Here is a 23,321-nt window from a genome sequence, read left to right on the forward strand (position 1 = left end):
CTGGGCACCCTGTCTCATCATCTCCTTACACATTTTAGGGGAGATGGTCTTATTATTTGTCCTGTTAGCATAATGTTGGCTAATGGTTTGACATTTATAGCCTTAGTTATGTTTGTTATGTTTGTTCTATTCCAATTTTTTTCTTTTAAATCAGGAAAGGATGTTAAACTCTGGCAAAGAGCTGTTCTGAATCCGTTGATATGGTAATGTAATTTCTGTTCTTAAGTCTATTTATGTATTATATTACATTAATTTGTATATAGGGAATTAATCTTGCATCAATGGTGAATCTAACTTGGTCATAGTGTATGTTTCTTTTAATATGTTCTTTAATTCAACTTGTAAATATAATATCCAGTTTTATTATCAGGGCAATAAAGGCTTTGTAGGATAATTTTGGTATTATACTTTGCTTTCTATTTTGTGCAATAGTTTGAGGAGTATTGGTGTTATATTTTCCTTTAATGGTTTCATAGACTTTACTGGTGAATCCATCTGGTCAGAGACTTTCCTATTCTTTTGGTTTGTGATTAACACTGTCATTTCTCTCCACTGTGCTGAGTATTTCTTTCAGTATGTTCTGTAGTGCTTTACAGTGGTCATGAACTTCCTCAGTTTGTGCTTGTCCTGGTATGTCTTTATTTGAACAGGCAGATTTGCTGGGTATAGCAATCTCAGTTGGTAGTTACTTACTTGAGAATCTTGAAGTACATTGTAGTTGGTTGTTTTCACTCTTTTGGGGGGCCCATCACTTAGCTCCCAAATAAATCACACTGAGTCTTATTCTTACTTATGAATGAATGCCTGGCCTTAGCTTGGCTTGTTTTTAGCCAGCTTTTCTTAACTTAAATTATCCCATCTACCTTTTGCCTCTGGGCTTTTACCTTTCTCTATTTCTGTATATCTTTTCTTTCCTTCTTATTCCATGTCTAACTGTATGTAGGGTGGCTGGCCCCTTCTTTTCTTGCTCCTCTTCTCCTCCTTTCTTTCATATCTCAATCTTCTCTTCCCAGATTTCTCCTCCTATTCATTCTCTCTGCCTGTCAGCATTGCCTATCCTTTCTCCTGCTTTGCTATTGGCCATTCAGCTCTTTATTAGATCAATCAGGTCTTTTAGGCAAAGTAACACAGCTTCACAGAGTTAAACAAATGCAACATAAAAGAATGCAACACATCTTTGCATCATTAAACAAATGTTCCACAACATAAATGAGTATAACTCATCTTAAAATAATATTCCACAACAACATATAATTATGAATTTTCTGGGTTTTAGGGTTGCAAGGCTGCGGGAATGAGATCTGCTGTGATTCATTTGCCTTTTGTTTCTCCCTTACAGCTTTTAAAATCATTTCCTTGCTTTGTATTTTTGGCATTCTGACTACAATATGTTGTGGAGAGGTCATTTTGAGGTCATGTTGATTTTTGGTTCTAAATGCTTCTTGTCCTTGAATGTCCATTATTTCTTTAGATTTATGGGAATTTCTGCTATAATTTTATTGAATAGATTCTCTATGCCTTTATTGGAAACTTTTGGGGTCTTGCCCCTCTAGTCTCCTTCCCAGGGGTCCAGAGGAGATACTACCAATGGCGAGAATAATCTGAGGGAGTGAATCTAAGTACACCAAGCTCTTTCATGAGTCTACTTTATTCTTCTGAGATTAAATTCTGTCTACACAGCTTCAATTCTGTACCCATGCTTAGCTCCTCTCTGTCCCTTTTCCTCCTGTCCTATCCTAGTTCTAACTAAGCTCTTTTTGCCTCATCCTCATCTTCATCTTCATTTCTGTCCATCTTGGTTCCTTCCTGTTCCTCTCCTGGACCCAGCCTCTGTCTTACTAGCAGCTTGACTATTACAATACAATGCGAAACTTCTAAGGTCCCTACTAGAGCAGTGAGTCAGCTTCATTTGCAAACCCAAACAGGAATGAATAGAGGAGGTGGGGTCAAAGTAAGGCCTGAAATAAGTTAGAAAGGGAATTTGCATGCTCAGAATATAGTCTTATAAGTGGTTAGGTGAAATATTACGAGTTTATCATAAATGTGTTCGCCCTATACAGACAGGGTGGGGTAACTCTGCTTGGAGCTAGGAAACCTGCCTCATGGCTTCACTGCACCTGGAATGCAGAAAAAATACTTTTTTTTTTCTTTATTTAAGTTTGAATGTAGTATTTCCTCACCCTTTAGACAGCTGTTTTATCCCATGTGCAAATGTCAACTTAAAATGGACTAGGCTTAAATATGAGATCTGAAGCTACAAAATTACTGGAGGAAAATGTGTGTGTAGGTGAGGGAGTCTCATTGGTCTGAACAATCATTTCTCTGATATAATATAAAAATCACCACCAACAAAAACAAAATAGATAAGAAGGATGGTATCAAGCTGAAAACCATTTTCAGAGCAAAGGAAACAGAGTGAGCAGATAACCCATGGAATTGTGAAAATGATCTGTAAACCACTGATCTTGTAAGGGTTAATATCTGTAACAGTAAAGAAACTCCCAGGAGTCCTGTGGATCAATGGGTACAATGCCACTGTTGGACAAGGGGACTAAGCTCTGGTGTTCTGTCACACAGTGAGATGATGACAAGTAATAGTAGCTGTTGCATATATTTCAAAAATAGAACAGAGGATTCTGAATGATCTTAACACAAAGAAATGAGACTTTGAGGTGATGGTTATGTTTGCTAATTAGTCTGATCACTAAAGAATGTATGGATATATGTGTAATATTATTGCTTCTCAAAAGTAATAGAACATGCAGTTTTGAAGGTAACTCCGAGTCATTACCAAAATCAAAGTCAAAACCAAAGCAAAACATCCCAAAGTTTAAAAGAGAGAGAGAGAGACAGAGACAGAGACAGAGAGACAGAAACAGAGACAGAGACAGAGACAGAGAGACAGAAACAGAGACAGAGACAGAGACAGAGAGACAGATAGACAGAATACTTTATTTCATTTGGCTTAGCGGCTATTATGAAACACCACAGACTATGTGCTTTAAAAACAACAGACGTTAGTTTCTGGCAGTTGCACAACCCGAGGAGTCCTCAATCCAAGCTGCAGCTTGACTCTTCTCACTTGAGTTCATGTGGCAGAAGAGGCAGTGAGCTCTCAGAGGTCTCAGTTTACAGCAGTGATAATCGTGGTCCCTGGGTCTTTGCCCTCATGAGCTAATTGCTTCTCCCAGTGTCTCCTCCAGATCCGTTCACACTGGGAATGGGTCTTTGAGATGTCTGGGGTGGAGGCATAAATGTTCAGTCTACAGCTGAACTTGAATACAGGCAAGAATGGGCAACAGGATTCCAAAAAAGGTGCTCAGAATCACTGAACAGTAGGTAAATTCAAATAAAAGCTGCAGTCACTTCTGGTGATATTGTGTTCCCCAAAATATTGTGCACCCTAATAAACTTATCTGGAGTCAGAGAACAGAACAGCCACTAGATAAAGAGGCTAGAAAATGGTGGCACACACATCTTTAATCCTAGCATTCCAGAGGCAGAGATCTGTCTGGATCTCTGTGAGTTCAAAACCACACTGGAAACAGCCAGGCATGGTGACACACGCCTTTAACCCCAGGAAGTGATGGCAGGGAGCAAAAAGGTATATAAGGCATGAGGACCAGTTAGTTACACTTTTAGCTTTTAGCAGCAGTTCAGTTGAAATCCATTCAGGTGAGGACTCAGAGGCTTCCAGTGTGAGGAAACAAAATCAGCTGAGGAATTGGCGAGGTGAGGATGTGGCTTGTTCTGGTTCTCTGGTCTTCCAGTGTTCACCCCAATACCTGGCTTCAGGTTTGTTTTTATTAATAAGACCCTCTAAGATTCGTGCCACAGTCACTTCCTATCGTCTAGGATGGTAGTCATGAAAAAGCTGAAAGTGAACCAAGTAGCCATTGTTAGCAAGGAGGTGTGGGAGCTGGAGCATTAGTGCTTTTGCTGGACCTAAGTCGTGCAGCCACTTTGGCAAACAGCGTGACTGTTTCCCAAAACACTAAGAATGGAACCAACACTTGAAATTCATCGAAGCGCCCAGTAGTATCAGAACATTTGGATAGCGCAGCCATTTCCACATCATGGCTGTTTTGACAATACCACCACAGACACTGGTGTGCACATAAGTCACTGAAATCTTGACCGCACCTCTTCTTGGTGGACATTCAAAACTGCAATCTTTGGGTCACAGTGCCAGTTCAGTGTGGTGTAGATGGACAGTAGATTGGTCATTCTTCCTTAGGCAGGAAGAAAATGTCACTTTAAGCAAAACCACAAAAGAACCTATAGGGCATTATCCCATGTGAAGAGTCCACTCACAGAAGGGCATGTACTGCATGAGCTCAAGTAGAGCTTCCAAAGAAATCACTCCCTGGAGCAGGAAGTAGGCTTATGTGGAGAAGGTTGCAGTTTTGCACATGGAAGTTTCCTAGTGCTCTGCTGTACACCGAGTTCATACTTGACATTGGCACACAGCACGTTTTAAAATTTGCTCCTTTGAGCCAAGTGTAGCAGCCAGTATGCTAGTAATTCCAGCACCCAGGAAGTAGAAGGGGCAGGAAGATCAGAAGTTCAAGGCCATCTTCAACTAGCTACATAACTAATTCAAGGCCAGCTTGGAGTATATGAGATCCTATCGTAAAACTGTCTCCACGTTGGAAAATGTAAACAGTTCAGATTTTACTATATTTATTTATTTTTGCATACTAATGTTTTATTTTTTAACCAATGATTGGTAGCATATCTGATTGGCTATTATTTGTTAAGAAAAACTTGTCAGTCTCTTGTGACTTTCTGTGTTCCAAGTGTGTCTCTGACAAGGTATAGGTGTACATGTGTGTGTCCTGATCCATGGCGGCCAACGTGCTGAATGACCTCAGAGGTCAACCCAGTCAGAAGTCTGCACCTGAACTTGTGGTCCCTTGAAGGCTGAGAGTTTCCTAGAGAGCTCAAGACAGGTGTTCTCCGAAGGTCACAGGAGGAAGATGGCTGGGAAGCATCTTTGCAGAGACTGTAGGGTCTGTCAAGCAGAAGGTGAGTCATCTCTACGCCCTTTGAATGACTGTCCTTGTTTAAATTCAGGGCCGGTGGTGTGAGACCATTCCATGGAGTATGCACATCATGGCCTGATGCTCTGGCTTTCTCTGCTTTCTTTTGTTCTCTAGGACACTGGTTCATCCTAAGGACACAAGAAAAGGTCCTCGTTATTAGACTTACATGCCAGGACCAGCGACATTGATAGGCTGAGAAAACAAAGGGAGATTGTATTCCTTCTTCCTATATTTACTGACTATGTGTACACATTTAGCAGTAGGAGACACGATGATCAGAGGGGAAAGGTCACCCTGTTGACAAGCAAGTGATGACTCCTTCTTTTTCAGAGCTGAGGTCCCAGGAAACCTCTGTGTCTGGTGTCTGGAGAGAGGAGGCCAGAGTCACATCTGCCTAAGTAGGTCAACTTTGACTTCCACCCACCTGAGTGCATGGAGCCTGAGGACTCTGGCATTTCAGGGGGCTTTGTGAGACTGAGGTGTGAACTGTGGAGTTCCCTAAGTGGGAATATCCACCCTCAGTCACCAAAGGGGCCACACATTTCCCTAATCATTCCTCTAGTGGTTCCCTAATATCAGACTCTGATTTCTACAACCAAATCATTGGCAGGGTCCAGGGAATTCACATTTTTAAGGAATGCCCAGGTAACTAGGTGTCTAAGCTCTCAACCTGGGCTGGATTTTTCCCACTTCAGGGAAGGTGAAGATGTGGTATAGAGCTGAGCCGGCAGCACACCAGGGTCCCCTTGTTCTGCCTCCAGGGAAGCCCCATGGCCAGCTGAGGTAACTGTCCTTTCTCCCTGTGGACAGCATGCACATAAGATGCTTAACCTAGCTCAATGCATCTCTGCTACTTGTTCCCAAGTCTGCAGGGGCAGAGTGGGGCGCTGACAGGGCCTGGCTCCGTACCTACCTAAACACATAATACTATCTATTTCCAAGAATCTTGAAAGGATTAGATATGATAGTACATACCAAGCATTCATCACAGTGACTGGTACAAAGAAAACACCCTCCAGCTTTTGCTTATAGCAGTCTGTCCAATAGACTGACCACCCAGAGGTCAGGCATCATGGTTCTCCTGCTGGACCACACTCACCAAGCACCTTCTATTAATATCTGAAGAAAACAACATGGTGTACATATGTGTTATTTGTGTGCTGTGTTTGTATGTGGTGAATGTTTTGTGTATATGTGGTGTGTGTTTTGTGGGTATGTACCTGGTATATATGAGTGTCGTGTGTTCTGGTGTATATGTACGTAGTATGTATATGTGTGGTGTTAATCTTGTTGTATATATATGTGGTATATGGTTGTGCTGGTATGCATGTGTCTGGTATATATGCACACGGTATGTGAGTATGCATGGTGTGTGTCTCATGTATATGTGTGTGATATGTCTGGTGGATATTATGTGTGATGGATGTGGATACAGTATGTGGTGCGTGTCTGATGTACATGTGTGTGATGTGTGTCTGGTATATATTATGTGTGGTGGATATGGATACAGTATGTGGTGTGTGTCTGATGTACATGTGTGTGATATGTCTGGTATATATTATGTGTGGTGGATATGGATACAGTATGTGGTGTGTGTCTGATGTACATGTGTGTGATGTGTGTTTGGTGTATATGTTGCTGGATATGGACATGGTATGTGGTGTGGTACATTTATGGTGTGCAGGAAAGGTTGATGGGTAGGATCCTCTGCGGCTGCCTTTTTCCTGGGTCCCTGAAAGCCACCCACCTTCATTCAGTTCTGTGAATTTTTCTCTTTCAGCGCAGGTAATCAAAAGAGATATCTTCCTGCTGGCCCGTCAAGGAAGGGGCAGCATTAGTAACAGGTCCATGTGGCAGGGAAAACAGCATCTCATGGGTAGGGTTTGACTTCTGCCCCAGCCCTTTGGAATCCAGTGTCCGACCTGGCACCAGGAGTGTCTGCAGGTTTGTGCTTGTGGCCACCTGCCAGACTTCCCCAGTTGTGGGCTGTGATGTGAGCAGGTTGGTGCACAGCACTGTGACACAAGTTACACTTCCCCACTTCAAAGCTTTGCCTCTAGGTCCATGTACTTGATGCAGACTAGAGAGCACCCTCCTGGACAGGCATGGGAGCCCCGAGATCAGGCGGTGTTGGGCTCCGCAGCTCCTCAGCAAGAGAGCATTTGGAAGCATCATGGAAGCAGCACCCAGTGTTCCAAAGGCCTGAGAGGATCCTCCTGTACTCCCTGCGGAAGTTCCGATTCAGGAGCCCGTAAACAATGGCATTAAGGCAGCTGTTGAAGTAAGCTAGGAAGTAGCTGGTGACAAAGAGCCCCTCTGGGACCTGGAGGGCCATCGCCTCTGGGTTGATAGCCACCGCAAGGCCGATGCAGTTGAGGGGGGCCCAGCATATGGCAAAAACCACGAACACTGCGAACATGGTTAGGAAACTGCGCAAGTCCCCGGGCCTCAGGCGCAGCTTACTCTCCGCCTTGGCCTTCCTTCGGACCCGGAGCACCAGCACCCAGATTCGCAGGTAGCAGAAGGATACCACAGCAATTGGAAGGAGGAAGTGGATGGCCACCACGGCCGCAGTGTACTGGGTGCTGGCTGTCTGGATGAAGGTGCAGGAATAGATGCGTGGGTCATATTCTAGGGACCCCACAAAGAAATTGGGCACCAAGGCCACCAGAGTGAGGAGCCAGACGAGGCTGATGTAGAGGGGGGCATGCCAGTGACTGCAGACGCGGTGGTAGGTTGCACTGTGACAGATGCACCAATAGCGGTTGATAGCAATGGCTGTGATGTTGAAGACAGAGCCAATGACGCTCAGGCCCATCACAAAGGCGCTGGCTTTGCAGTGGGCCTCTCCAAGGGCCCAGCCATCATGGACAATGGCCACCAGGATCAGCGGGTAAGGGTACAAGGCTACCACCAGGTCAGCCAAGGCCAGACTCACCACAAACAGGTTACCTGGAGCAGGAAACACAGATTAGCAGTTAGTAGAGGCCCCCCAATTCGTGTTCATTATTTATGGGGGTGGAGGGAAATCGCTTGTTGGGTAAAATGCTTGTAACTCAAGCATGACACCTGAGTTTGATTTCCAGATCCCACACTTTAAAAAGAAAAATAGCCAGGCGTAGGGATAATTCTTATAATTCCAGGGAAAGACAGGTAGATCTCTAGTGCTCGTTGACTAGCTGTCCAGCCTAATCAGTGAGCTCCGCATTCTTAAGAGATCCTGTTTGAAACATAAGGTAGATGGCACCTGAGAGTACAGGAATGATACCCAAGGTTCACCTTTGGTTTCTGTACCCACACATGCTTGTGCATTTCCACACAGAAACCACACACACACACACACACACACACACAAACACACACACACACACACACACACACACACACACACACGATACACAGATATGCACACAACATTTTATGCTTCCCTGAACTGCTTTCTCATCACTGTGAGTGGAAACCAATGGCACTTAGAGGAAGTTGAGGACTCAAATTGCATCCATACTTGTCTACTCAAGCGCTCACTGGCTCCCTTTGCTAACTTGCAAAACATTGATAATTACCCTACTTTGTGGTAGGTGTGATAATGAGAGCAATGCCCAGTGGAGTGGGTGGTCTCAAGCAACAGCTTCTAGGACAGGTATAGAGGCATGGTGTCCTGGTTGGCTTTTGTCAACTTGACAGAAACCTACACTATCTGGGAATCTTAATTGAGAAAATGCCTCCATAAGATTGGCCTCTAGGCAAGTCTGCGGGGGCATTTCCTTGGCTCACGAGTGATGTGTGAGGGCCCAGCCCACTATGGGCAGTGCCAGTGCTTGGCAGGTTGTGTAAGAAAGCTGTCTGAGCCAGCTGTAGGAAGGAAGCCATCGGGAGCAAGACACGAAGCAGTGTCCCCTACGGCGTCTGCCTTAGTTCCGCCTCCAGTTCCCATCTTGAGTTCCCTTTATGAAGGACTGTAATCAGGACATGGGAGCTGAAATAAGTCCTTTCCTCCCCAAGTTGCTTTTGGTCATGGTGTTTTATCACAGCAAGAGAAACCTAACTAAGACACACAGGGACATGACTGTTGTCCTCTTGGCCCATAGTCCTGGAGGAAAGGGGTGGTGGCGATTCCTACTTTGCCTGCACATTCCCTGACTTTCTGAGCTTTCCCCTCTGAATGGAGCCCTTGGTAGTTTATCATCAACTCAGCCAGCCAGAGCCTCAGGGAGCCACACAGCCATCCAGGAACGTAGCTCGAGTCCCAGGGAGGAGACAGTTCACTCCTAAAGTGTCACCTTTGCTCATCCAGATTCGCTGTCTAAGAACATCAGGGCCCGAATGAAGCACCAGGAACCTGGAGGGTTCCAACGTGGAGCTCAGGGCGTGAGCAGTTCCCTTCCCTGAGACCATTTCCCCCACAAGCCTTGTGTTTCCTGAGCATTTGCTGTATGCTCAAAAGGCAGCAGGCTGTCCGCATGTAGCATTTCTCGGTGGCATAGCGTACACAGGGATGATGTTTTCTGTCCTTTGGCCCATGCGACAAATGCATGCTGCTTGTCATCAGACAGATGCAGTGGGAAGGTAGGTTGCATTTGTAAAAGGAACTTACAAGTTGCCCAGGACACAGACGCTCCACCCAGCTTAAAATCTGTCCTTCTCCTATAGCTCCACCCACCCCCACCTGTCCTCCTGAGGGTCCAGAGCATCAGGGAAGGAAGAGGACAGGTTGAGGTCTAGGAAATGGGTGGCTTAGAGCCTAGCAGCCACAAATTCAGCTGTCAGACCTTCACATGAAGCACACTCCACTTACACGTGTCAAAATACAGCTTGGGAAAGGGCTGCCTCCAGCCTGCCCTAGTCCCAACACACATACTCACCCTGTCAGAGGACTGTGTGGTATAGAGTGCCTTGGGCAGGGACCTGCAGAAGTGCCTATTTTCATCTCAAAAGCTCCAGGTCAGTCTAGCTCAGAACAGAGAGAAAATAAGTCCCATCATACTAAGGAAGTTCTCAGGACCTCAGGGCTACACTGGCATCCAGAGTCAGGACAGGATTGAACAGGGCCAGGGGATGTGAGAGGTTGCCATTGAACTCTGGCAAGAAGTGTGGGGTGAGAAGGAGCATGGCCCTGGGGTCTAAGGGCCACATAGGGAGGTTGTCTAGGGATGGTGTATCCTGCATTCTCTGCTCTGCTGCTTTTCATCCTGCTCTGTTATTTGAGGGTTTTAGTTACTTTGTGGGTTAAGATTCATTTTCTTTCCAGTTGTTACTTCAAGGTGAGAAACACACATCTGAGGACCTGTGCGCAATGTGGCAGATCTGGTTGGCATCTTTGAGTTTCATTTTCAGTCCTGGTGGTGGTCTCCACCATCAGCAGCATCCTTTGGCTTCCTGGCCAAAGTTCATCTTCTTAGTCAGCCTGGCAGAGTCAGAACCACTAAGGGACAGACACATCTCTAGGTGTGTCTTGAGAGCGTTTCTAGGTTAGGGCAGCCAAGCAGAGAAGACGCACGCTGAATATGGGTGGCAGCATCCCACGGGCGGGGATCCCAGACTGAGGATCCATTGCCTCTCTCTGTGATTGAGGTGTGACTGTGAGTCATGACCTGCACTGTCCCTTCCCACCGTGAAGAGCCACACTCCCGACAGTTAAGGAGTCAACCCTTTTGTCCTCAAGTCTCCTGTGGCACGTGTCTTGTCAAAGTAACTAGGAAAGCAGCTGATGCTCCAGTTCAAACTGTCCTGAGTTCCCAGAAGCAGGGACTGCCTCTCACAACCCAGTTAGGATAAGAATTGCTTTATTCTGGGACTTTAAGGCTCCTTTTGAAGTTTGGAGGAGGTGCTGGAGGTGGGAGGAGCCTGAGGTACACTTAGTTCTGCCCATTTCTGGTATTGGGCATTTGGGCAATGACTGAACTTTCTCTGTGACTTCTTCACCCACCCCCTCTCCTGCTGGAGACCCCCCTACACTCTTCACAGTGTTGTTTTTGTAATGAACACCCCCCTTTCACCAACACAGGAAGCTTGGTTGCTGCAGATCCTAACGCTTTCTGGATGGACAGCAAACAGTCTCTTGGAATGTACGAATGTGACAGAAAAAGTCAAAAGTGCCTGGAAGCTGGTGCCAGCTCTGCCAGCTGTTTCTCTGGGAAAGCTAAGGCAGGCACCGCTGCGTTAATGCGGCTTGTCCCCTAATAATGCCCCAGAGGCTGCAAACAGCTTGTAAATGGCGAGCAGAACACGTTAGCTCCACGTGGAAAGTGATTCAATTACTCTCCCCTATTAAGCCGGCTGTTCCTAAAAGGCTGAAATCCACCAATCCCTGCTGGAGAGTCATCTGCCCAGCGGTCCTCCTGTCTTCTAGCTTCCTTGGCATGAATCCCAATTAGGTGACTGCCGATCTTACATTGGCGGCCATCTGTGAGCTGCTGAGATGCTGGAGTCTCTCAGGATGATATTTGGGAGGAGATCCCTGCTGCATCAATTTCTTCCCCAGCCAGGTGAGAGATCAGTCAGGCAGCCTGTAGCTCTGTTCTGCGTTGTGTGCAATGACTTGTAATAAACACTCATATACCAGGCTTGGAGTGACTCATCCTGCCTGCCTCTGCCAGACAAGGTGTGACGGTGGGAAGGGGCCGCCACAACAGGGTTGTCTTCTCTGGAGCAGAGCCTCTCCATTACTCACAGGTAAAGCACACTACAGTAGCTTCTCATCCCATCTCCTTCCTGGGAATTCTGTTTCTGAGGAGGTGGTCAGCGCCTCACTGTCTAGTCTTCATCATACAGAACTCTGAAAGGCAAAGCCACCCCTGTCCCCAGCCACTCCTTTGCTCACCTTCTGAACTCTGAAGAGTTTCCTTGTGTTTAAAATGCTCCCGGGAATGGAGCTTCAAGTCAGTGTTCACTTGAGCCAGTCAGTTACTCAGCAGGGACCCCCCGAGAACCTCCTCATAGCAGTTCTGACTGTGCTGGGAGCTTAGAGAAGCGGGGTGAGCAACCCAGGGGCATCCATTCCCTCACAGAGAAGACAGTCAACAAATGAAAGCAGGGCACAGTGAGGGACGTCCACAGCCGACCCACGCTGGCCGACAGGGCTAACCACTTTCAGATCAGAGTCTTCCTCCATCCTTTATTTGATGTACAGTACATCTGTGCTCTTCCATACACAGGAAAGACATGGCATGGTGCTTAGAGAAAGACCTGTCATGATGTACCAACACAGAGAAACAGAAGCCCAGGTAGTCCAGGCCACAGCAACAAGGTGGGGAACGTCCCACGTCAGACACTGAAGAGGGATGGTGTCAGTCAGGCTGAACAACTCCCCCAAACCCTTCGACCTGATTGCTCCCACCCAAGAATGGCAGTGCACCTGCCAATCAGAACCTTACAGTGAAAGGTCCCAAGCAGCAGAAAGTCAACAGGAGTCACATGAGGCATTCTAATAACGTTTTGGGTGTGAGCAATTTTGAGAAGATTGAGCAGATAACTCGTTAGAAAGTTGGTTTCCTCACAAGTACCAGAGCAATGGATACACATAAGGTAATCTCATTATGTTCTCAAATTCCTGGAGGGTAGAAATTGTTTTCTTCCAAAGTCCTATTGTTTATGCAAAACCCTCAGGGTGTCAGGATGACTCATAGAAAGGCTGAGATAAAGTTGTTCTTAGTTATATAAATTAAAAGTGTACAGGAAAATACCAAGGATGATGTTTCAAAAACTTACCAGAAGATGTATTTAAGAGTGTAAGGAGCATGTGTTTGAAAGAATAACTGGTATAATGTCACAACATTCTTCACAATCATCAGAAGAGATCAGCTTCTGTGGAAACGTGATGATGAGCACCATCTTTTGCTTTAACAAATGCAACAGTGACTGAGGACAATGGATGTGCCACCAGACTCAATGCTATGCACTTGGTACTTCTTGTAAGAATCCTGCATGTTTAAGCAGACAATTTAGATCTTCTAGATCAAGAACCAGGCACCCAATTATGTAAATCTATAACAGAGAAGGCTGTAGAAGAACCAGAAGACAAGAGAGGCGGGGGGGGGGGGGGATGGAAGTGGGGTAAAAGGCAAGGGTGTAGAGAACTGGTGTTCATCACAAGTGAAGGGCAGAAACAGGACACCGAGCTTGGCAGTGAGGAGGTCAGCCAAGATATCAGCTAGGTGAACTCTGCTCTTTGTGGGAGAATAAAGTGATGGCCTATTCTCTCAATTAGCTTTGTCTTCAAGGAAAGAGAGACGGGGTTAACACTTGGACAGGAATATCCCTCAGAGAAAGGATTTTAGAATTTAATTTTTTTATTCTCTATTTTTCCCCATTCCTTGTTTTTATTGGTGCATGTTTTGTTTATAGTTACTGGGTCACCATATGTAGGTTTTCATTGAACTCTAGCATGTGCTTTCACGCCTTTTCTTTCTCCCTTCTCCCCTCCCACTCACCTTCTTCCTGTTTCTGTCTCATTCTCTGACACCTGAGAAATACCTAGTCACTGCCTTAGTTACCTCTTTGTTGCCATGATAAAAATATCCTGACCAAAGCAATTCCAAGGAGGGCCTACGGTTCACGCTTCCGAGGACCATTATGGTGGCGAAGGCATGGGTCACATTCCATCTCCAGTCGGGAAGCAAAAGGAGGTGAATGCTGGTGCTCAGCTCTCCTCTTTATTCGGTCCTGGACTGCAGCCCATGAAATGCTGCCACCCACAGGTAGGGCGGGTCTTCACACATCTATTCACCTAATGAAGCAGCTCCCTCACAGGCTGCCCAGAGGTTTGTCTCCTGATTCTGCCAAGCCGTCCGTCACAGTCATGTCAACTATCATTATGAGCATTGTTCTTGTCTTACTGTTAGTTGTATTGAAAGAACTGAGCGTTTGACACCTGGGTCAGAATAGGATCCTTGTGAGGTAAGTCATGAGTTGTCGAGCTGTGTTTCAGGTTGGGATGTGTTCTGACACATGTGAAGCCAGGTGATTTAATCCTCCTGGGAACTTCACAGGGTGTCCTTAAATAAGTACAGATGTTGCAGCCTGCTGTACCCCTTGCCTGCAGTAGTCCTGATGACTAAAGACAGCAAAGAAGGTAGGAAGTTCCCTGGTGATTGCCAACTCCACAAGCACAGAGCTTTAACCTCTTCAGCAACACACATTCTACACCGTGAGTTGCAGAAGCCGTGCTCAATGTCTGCCGTGTCCTGAAGGACATCATGTCTATGTATGGAAGCCATGCTTTGGAAATGAATGAAGGCAGTTGGACAGGAAACTCTCTATGACCCCCAGGAAACTGAGAGCTCCCTGGGAAGAACAAGAGAAGACTAAGAGTTCTCTTCTTTATGCAGCTAAAGACATAATTACAGACTTTAAAAAAATGTTCATTTTTGCTCACTGAAAAGATAATAAGGTACTCAGAGCTGAAATGTGAAGCTGGAGATCTCAGAAACACTGGGGAGGGAGGCCAGGGTGGCCTAGTTTGTTCTTAAGCTGATAACACATGCCCCATATCCTGCGCGCTGGCTCAGCAACAGAGCCAGCTGACATTGAGTGGCATCTTCCCGAGGGCCAGCTGAGTGCTGATTGGAGCGGCTTCCTCTTTCTCTGTCTTCCTGGGGCCGGGGATTCCAGGCCTATTGGACATTCCCTTCCAGGCCTTCAAGTGCCTTTGTCCATGGCCACCCACCTTCTTCAGGTATCACATGCTGTGTTTCCTTATAGGAAAGGGGCAGGGGCTGGCCACAGTCTCTGCACAGTACCAGAGGGGAAGGATAGCTTACCTGCACCTCCTAGGAAAGCCCTCGATTGGGTAAGGGATGGGGAGAGCCCTGGGTGCCACTGGGCACTGAGGGAAGCATCCGTGTGGGGAGAACAGGCCTTGCATGTGGGCCTATGTTCAGAATGCACTCCCTCCATATTTTCCCAGGAAATTGTTAGCCCCTGATGCCCTCTGCCTTACAAATGGCTAAAAATTTTCAAAATGGCAGCGTCCACTCACTAGCAACACCATCTAAATGATCTGGTTACCACAGCTGAGCACAAAAGTCCATTGTCAGATCATGGCTCCTGATTGGTAACAAGGAACTCTGGGTGAGTTGTAGACAAAACTGGGGGTGATGGACACCGTTGTCCATCCCTCAGGGCTGGCAAAGAGGAGAAGACAAAGGCTGGCAGCTCAGAAGGGGTGACATTTTCTAGCCTCTGTGCTGGGGACTGTGTGGTGGTGGTGGTAGCCGGAAATCCAGGTTTTATAGTGTGTGTGTGTGTGTGTGTGTGTGTGTGTGTGTGTGTGTGTGTGTGTAGAGCAAAGCTTGACATCAGTGTCCGTGATTGATTTCCATTTACACACAGAGGCAAGGTATCTTGCTGAACTTGGTGTTCATTGATTCAGCTAGTCTGGCTAGCCAGCTTGCTGCAAGGATCCCATCTCTGCCCCCAGAGTGCCGATGTTACAGGTGGGCCACCATGCCCCCCCCCCCGCATTTATGTGGGTGCTGGAGATCTGAACGCTCTCCCTCTCACATTCACACAGCAAGCACCTTACTCATGGAGCCATCTACCCAGGCCTTCAGACAGCTTAAGGTGGCTCAGGACAGACCATCAAGGATGCACCGAGAGGCAACGGGAAGCAGTTTTAGAGACTGTGGTACAGCTGAGGCTGCTAAGGGACTCCAGGCACCCAGGAGCAAGAGCAGACATACATGCCTTTGCGGCTGGTCCAGATGTCAGCTTCCAAGGAAAGCATGAGGCAATCTTTGAGCTTTCATTGCTCAAAGCAATGATTAGCTTGTCAGTTGCTGTGTTGAGCTGAGTACTGTTGTCCAGGACTCTGCCACCCACTGTAGCAGAAGTTCTCCTGTCCTTCTGTGCCTGCTGTTTGCCCAAGGACATTTGGTCCCTACTGCATACAGGCCTCTATGTATTTATTCAACTGGACAGGAAGCTGGGAGGGAGAGAAGGAGGGGGAAGGGATGGAAAGAGAGAGATGGGGGGCATTTACTCTGTTGGGGAGAGCACACGGTATCATGGGGGCCTGAAGAGTGTGGCACTCACTACACTGTTCACAGGGTTGATAGCAAACATATGGCTGAGTTGGGGACTGAGGAAGGGGAGCAGACATCAAGGAGGTGGAAGAGGGGGAACCTCCTGGGTCCACTGGACAGCCTGGCCTGCAGGCCACCTGACAACCGGCTGTGAGCAGGTGAAGTAGCCGAGCTGATTGATGGGGGCTGCACTCTGGAAGAGACTGTTCTTTGGATGGAGGAGGTAAGAGACTGGCAAGATAGTTCCGGGAGGAGGAGTGGGGAAAACCATCGAAACACTGTAAAGTGTGTGTCAGGGAGATGAGGGGGATTCAAACTCTCAAGATACGGAGCTGAGGAAAGGGGAGAGTGAGAAATATTATGATAGAGCAAAAACATTTGGGATGAAAAAAGAATGACTTCCAAGACTTAGGTGCCTGGGAGATAAAGAGAGGAGGAAGAGCTAGGGATTTGCACCAGGCAAGGTGAGGGAATGGATGTCCCAGGAGAGTACGGCTCTGAGTGTCACACATAGCAGGGAAGGAAGGTTCCAGAAGCTGGGGAAGGAGCAGGAGAAGCAAGATAGCTAGAGGAAGCATCAGGGGAGACCCAAAATTAAGGGTGTGGTAGTTTGAATCTTATTGGCCCCCATAAGCTCATCGGGAATGGCACTACTGGGAGGTGTGACTTTGTTGGAATAAGTATGGCCTTGTTGGAGAAAGTGTGTCACTCTAGAAGAGGGCTTTGAGGTCTCATGTAGATGTAACAGTCTTATTAAATAAGAAACACAGAGCCAAATGCAGAGTTAAAAGCCCAAGAAGTCAGAGCAGTAGCTGAGAGCTGAGACTTAAAACCGCCTTCTTACCCTTCCTGCCGCTGCCGTCCTTCCCCTCAGAAAGAGACCTACTTCCTGTGTGTCTATCTTTTTATTGACTTTCTGTTCTGCCTTCTTATTGGTTGTAAACCTAACCACATGACCTCCTCGTCACTGCCTGTCTATACAGACCTCTAGGTCTCTATGGTTGGTATTGAGATTAAAGGCGTGTGTCTCCATGCTGGCTGTATCCTTGAACACACAGAGATCTGCCTGCCATGTGATTGGGATTAAAGGCGTGCACCACTACCACCCGGCTTCTGCTATGGCTTGCTATTAGCTCTGACCCCCAGGCAACTTTATTTATTAACATACAAATAAAATCACATTTTAGCACAAATAAAATATCACAATAGTCTCAAATATGTTCAAGCCATGCCCAGTATCGCAGACCACTTCCTGTTGCCTACAGATCAAGACGTGTTAACTCTCATCTCCTTCTCCAGCACCATGCCTACCAGCATGCCACCATGTTGTACCATGATGATAATGGACAAACCTCTGAACTGCAAGCCACCCCAAAAAATGTTGTTCCTTTGTAAGTGTTGCCATGGTCACAGTGTCTCTTCACAGCAAGAAAAACCCTCACTAAGATAACTCTTTTTAAAAACAAACAAACAAAAAACAAGAGACTTTGGTTTTACATCTATGAGGGCAAGTAGAGAGGTGGGAAATAAAGGAGGGGAGGATATCATGGATTAGGGGAGAGTAAGGGAGGGCAGGGGAGAGTAAGGGGGGCAGGGGAGAGTAAGGGAGGGCAGGGGAGAGTAAGGGAGAGCAGGGAGGGTAAGGGAGGGCAGGGGAGAGTAATGGAGGGTAGGGGAGAGTAAGGGAGGGCAGGGGAGAGTAAGGGAGAGCAGGGGAGGATAAAGGAGGGCAGGAGAGAGTAAGGGAGAGCAGGGGAGGGTAAGGGAGAGCAGGGAGGGTAAGGGAGGGCAGGAGAGAGTAAGGGAGAGCAGGGGAGGGTAAGGGAGGGCAGGGAGGATAAGGGAGGGCAGGGGAGAATAAGGGAGGGTAGGGGAGAGTAAGGGAGGGCAGGGGAGAGTAAGGGAGAGCAGGGGAGGGTAAGGGAGGGCAGGAGAGAGTAAAGGAGAGCAGGGGAGGGTAAGGGAGGGCAGGGAGAGTAAGGGAGAGCAGGGGAGAGTAAGGGAGGGTAGGGGAGAGTAAGGGAGGGCAGGGGAGAGTAAGGGAGGGTAGGGGAGAGTAAGGGAGGGCAGGGGAGAGTGAGGGAGAGCAGGGAGGGCAGGGGAGAATAAGGGAGGGTAGGGGAGAGTAAGGGAGGGCAGGGGAGAGTAAGGGAGAGCAAGGGAGAGCAGGGAGAGTAAGGGAGGGTAGGGGAGAGTAAGGGAGAGCAGGGAGGGTAAGGGAGGGCAGGGGAGAGTAAGGGAGAGCAGGGGAGGGTAAGGGAGGGCAGGAGAGAGTAAAGGAGAGCAGGGGAGAGTAAATGAGGGCAGGGGAGGGTAAGGGAGGGCAGAGGAGGGGAATTGGAGGCCAGAAAAGAGAGTGTAGTAGGGGAGAAGGTAGGAGAGGAAGCTAGATGAGAGGTTAGGAGAGAAGGAGAGGGGAGGAGAAAACAGGAGGGGAGAGGACCTGATAGAGGACTGTTTCTGAAGAGAAAGGAAGTGATCAAACCACTAGGCATACATACAGGTAAGGCGGAGGTAAAGCAAGCGTGACAAAAGTCCGTGTGTGCTCCCCGGAGAGCCCCAAGCTTGGCAAGCCCCCAGGAAGCACAATGTGAGGGGACAAGCCACGGTGGGCAGGCACTGGCTTATAGGCAGGGGTGACACACACCCGACTGCCCTCCTGGTGGTCAGTTCCCTGAACCTGCCCCCCACTGTGCCCAAGTTCTGTCTGAAATGGGAACTCACCACACAAGAACAGCTGGCCTTGTGGGAGTCAATAAGGGGGCCTCATGTCTCCCGGAAGCATGCTGAGACCTCAGGTGGGCCATGCACCTTGGTGAGTGGAAATAAATGTCCTTTACATGCTCTAGTCAGAATTTCATAAGGTTTATGTTGATAGTGATATCGATTTTCAACTTGACAAGATCTAGAATAACCCAGAGCACAAACCTCTGGGTATGTCTGCAGGACATAGATATTTGTAGACAGCATTAGTTGATGTGGGAAGGCTCACCTTAAATGTGGGAAGGACCAATCTATGCACTGATTCCTAGACTGAATAAAAACAAGAATCTGAGCTGAGCTGGGTGGTCGTGGCACATGCCTTTAATCCCAGTGCTTGGGAGGTAGAGGTAGGTGGATCTCTATGGGTTCAAGGCTAGCCTGGTCTACAAAGTGAGTTCTGGGACAGCCAGGGCTGTTACATAGAGAAAAACAAACAAAGGAAAGAAAGAAAGAAAGAAAGAAAGAAAGAAAGAAAGAAAGAAAGAAAGAAAGAAAGAAAGAAAGAAAGAAAGAAAGATAGAATCTGAGCTGAGAAGCAGCACCTCTTCCCACTTCCTGACTGTGAGGACAATGTGACCGCTGTCTCACACTCCCGCAGGCCTGGTCTTCCCACCATGGTGGACTGTACCCTCTAATTGTGAGCCACAACTAACCTTCCCTTTCTTCTATTACTTTGTTCACAGCAATGGAAACATAACCAGGACAATATCGACAGATTAAGGGAACAGACTTGAGTACAAAGTCTGAGACAAGTTGTTCTTGAGGTAAATGTAAACTCTTCACTTTAAAAATGACTAATAAAGAGTGAGTAGGGGCTCACTTCTCACAGTGTTGGAGGTTTTCAGAACATTTTGAAATATCTCTTTACCACGGTCATTTAGTTTAAGCCAATACTCCATTAAGTAAATGACTGTCACCCACAAAGTCAACCATCATACAAACGAGGGCTGGGCACATGGCACATAGTGAGCACTTGCCTAGAATGAATGTGGTTCTTTGGTTCATTCCTAGCACCTCAGAAAAGAGAAGGAGAAGGAGGAGGAGGAGGAAGAGGTGGAGAAGGAGGAGGAGGAAAAAAGAAAGAAAACACTGGTTAGATAGACAGGAATAAACGCCGTGGATAGCATGCTAGTTGTTTCTCTAGTGCTGGGCTGCAGCACAGGCATCAGGAGACAGAAGAAGAGGATGAAGCACCAGCAACTCCACATGCTCTCTATTCCTGGCTGCTGGGAACTGTGGGGAGCACAGGGTGGGGCCGTCCTAAGTGGTGTGAAGGAGAAGTGGGATCCTCATCGTCCACAGGCAGGAAGCAGCAGTGGCCACTCCCTCAATCATTTCTCTCATGACAGACAAGCTAAGGGCTGAACAGGGAGCCTCAGCACGTAGAGGCTTCCCTGGCCCCCAGCATGTCCAGGAGGGAAGCATGAGGACCTGGAGGGCTAGGCACCCTGATCCACAAGGACAAAGCTTGGGGTGGCTGAACTTCTGCCCCTCTGCTCAGAAAATGAATGCTTGAGGCTGCTGTGCCAGGGCAGTGTGATTAAAAAAATAGCAACCACACATTCTGACAGTAACTTACTCTTTGCTAACACATGTCTCTTTTCCAGAGCTGCAATGAGGTCTTGAAAAGGTATCCCAGGAAACACCAGCCCCAGTGACTGTGAAGTTTATGCTCCTTAACAACGTTAGGGTTCCCACAGGACAACTAAAAACTCACACTTCCCTTCTGGCTTCCTCTGTAGAGAAAAATCCTCAGAACCATCTTTAAGATCCCCAAGACATTTATAATCACTCACTAGCAATGGCTTTTGCAAATGGCCTGACATTTTAGAAAGTCATCTTTAGGCTTTTCCACTGTTTATATTTACACCACTTTCCATTTTACTTGTCCTTAACATGCAAGGTAAGAATTACAGAATTAACAGTGGGTCCCTGAGGTTCCTCGAAGGTCACTTGACTAGCATTTCTCAGTACCCTGTCAGGAGATGAGTTACATGACCCTCCCTCTGGTTTTGTTACCCTGTGGGGAAAAGTTGAACTGGGAATAGATTGGAAAGAAAAAATATTTTCAGAATTGCCACCTGATTTAGCCAAATCATTGTTGTGGTTCTCACAGTGAGTCCTGCAATTTCTCTGTCTTCATTCAGAAAAGCACTTGGGAGGCAGAGCCAGGTGAATCTCTCTGTGAGTTCGAGGCCAGCCTGGGCTACCAAGTGAGTTCCAGGAAAGGCGCAAAGCTACACAAAGAAACCCTGTCTCGAAAAACAAACAAAACAAAACAAAACAAAACAAAAAAAACCAAAAAAAAAAAAAAAACCAAAAAACAAAACAAAAAAAAAACAACCAAAAAACAGAAAAGCCAGTGTCTGAATCAACACCCTTGCTTGGAATGGGATTTTCCAGTAACTAGATGAATTTTTGACACAGTGCCTAACAGAATGCTCACATCCATCCATTGCTTGCATCCATGCAGTGTCCACTCTCTCCTCCAGCAAGGGCTTTCTAATTACCTAGTGTATGAAATCAGTTTGGCAGGTTGGGAGAGGGGTGTCTCTCACAGGCCGGGAGCTTCCATGGCCAAAAGGAATGCCCCATCTAGCAGCAACAGTTGAAATGCCACGGATAGCAGCATGCAACCCTTCGGAACCCACATCCTGCCGCGAACAAGAAAAGCTTGGCTCAATTCATATTGGCACCAGTGTGTCAAGTGTGTCCTGGGTGGCTAGCTGCTAGAAGCAAGTTCCAAAATAGCTTCACCCCCGGGAACCAGCACTTACCCTAACTTCAAAGAAACAAAGTTTGGGACCAGGCTGAAATGAATGGAAGGAGACACCTGGCAGTGAGGCGAGAGAAAAGTGGGAGCTGGGGGTGTTTGTGGGATGCGAAAGGATCTAAGATTCAGGCTTCGAAGCAGTGGCAGGGCACAGGAGGAACCCAGCCCTGAGAAGGCTGGCACTTACCCGCGTTCCGCAGCTTGCGGTTCCTGAGCACAGAGAGGATGACAAGGAGGTTCCCCACGACATCCACGGCTGTGGTGACAACGACCACTGTAGATAGCGTGGGAGCCACCCAAGGAGCCCGGGGAGTCCCTGATGGCCCTGCGCCTGCTGACCCGGACCAGCTAGGGCGCGCCGCCAGCCCGCCGGCCTCAGAGCAATTGGCGGCAGAGCTGTTCTCAGGCATCCCGACGCTGCCAGAGGCACAAGGTGAGCACTGCTTCGGGCACTCTAGTTGTCGCCTCCTCACCGCCCGCCCGACCCAGCCAGTGCTAGCAAGAGGCGGTGGGTGGGGAGGGACCTAAAGGAGACAATTAATTGAACGTGGGCAGAGGGGCGGAGAGAAAGAAAGGATCCAGACAAGGACCTGGGCTCAGACGTTGTGGAAAGGATTGCGTCTCAGAGGCACTTTCAGGAACAGCGCTGCAGCATCTCAGCCCTGCCGCCAGAGCTCAACCAGTGTCTGGCCCACTTCTAGTGGCCTAGTTGGTAAGGACAGTGTCCCTACAAACCAAGAACCCCTAGTTCCTTTACAACGTGGAGAAGCTGAGTCCATCTGGGGACACCCTGCTTTGCAGACTGCAGTGGGTGCTGGTGGTTCGAGCTATCTGGTCGTCAGAAGGCTCTGCCAGGTGGTGCAGCTCTAAAGAGCGCATGACTCCTGGGGAATGAGGAGCAAGCCCAGAGCAAAGACGCCAAAAGTGTTGTCACCTCTGAAAGGTGACAGAAAGCTATCCTTTGGCCACGTGTTGTGTGTTGTGGATGGCCTTGAGGTCAGTGCTGGAAAACCAATACTTTAAAAAATACTTATGTGGATATCCATTTAAGATTGGCACTTATATGGATGCGTAGTCTATGCTGGAGGTTATTATAATGTAGGTTTGGACAAGAAGATCAAGGAAGCGTGAGCACAAGATGGAAAGAATATTCCAAGAGTGTCACTAACCTCGTTTATGCCTCTTATGTTGGCCCCACGCGGCTTTTCCACCCACTAGAACCACTAACACCGAGAGACCAGTAAACCTGAGCGTATCAAGAGAGCAGCCAATGGAATCTCATAATGCCCAAGAACAAGGCAAAGTGGGGTGGAGCTTTAAAGAGGTGCCTGTGCTTTCCTCTGCCCACCCACCAAAGGACGGATGATCAAGATTAAACAGAAATCAGAATGAAACTCAACATAAAAACAAAGGCTGTTTCCTCCAAACCACTTACCCAACATTCTCCACAATAGCTGTGTGTGTATTAGCCCAAATCAAACAACAAACCACACCTCTATCAGCAGAAGACTGGGTGAATCAACTTCACACAATGGGATAAAAACTGCAACAACATGGCTTAATCACCAAAGTACCACATAAAGCTATAAGTGTAACCCATATATACCCAACACACACACACACACACACACAGACACACACACACACACACACACACACACACACACACACACACACACCTTCATGTGCATATGTGTATTAAATGGAATAAAAAAAGGC

At 47.4% G+C, this 23,321-nt stretch overlaps 1 protein-coding gene across 1 annotated transcript; it reads right to left on the reverse strand.

The window, feature by feature from the left end:
- Positions 1-2,932: 2,932 nt before the first annotated feature.
- Positions 2,933-22,012, reverse strand: Mtnr1b (melatonin receptor 1B). The gene is made up of 3 exons (XM_006990545.3): positions 21,790-22,012; positions 6,793-7,997; positions 2,933-5,173 (listed from the first exon to the last, which is right to left on the reverse strand). The coding sequence occupies exons 1-2, from the start codon at positions 22,010-22,012 to the stop codon at positions 7,126-7,128; spliced, it is 1,095 nt and encodes a 364-aa protein (XP_006990607.1). The 3' UTR covers positions 2,933-5,173; positions 6,793-7,125.
- Positions 22,013-23,321: the final 1,309 nt, after the last annotated feature.

Source organism: Peromyscus maniculatus, chromosome 7 (genome assembly GCF_049852395.1).
Source record: "Peromyscus maniculatus bairdii isolate BWxNUB_F1_BW_parent chromosome 7, HU_Pman_BW_mat_3.1, whole genome shotgun sequence".
Classification (NCBI taxonomy): Eukaryota; Metazoa; Chordata; class Mammalia; order Rodentia; family Cricetidae; genus Peromyscus; species Peromyscus maniculatus.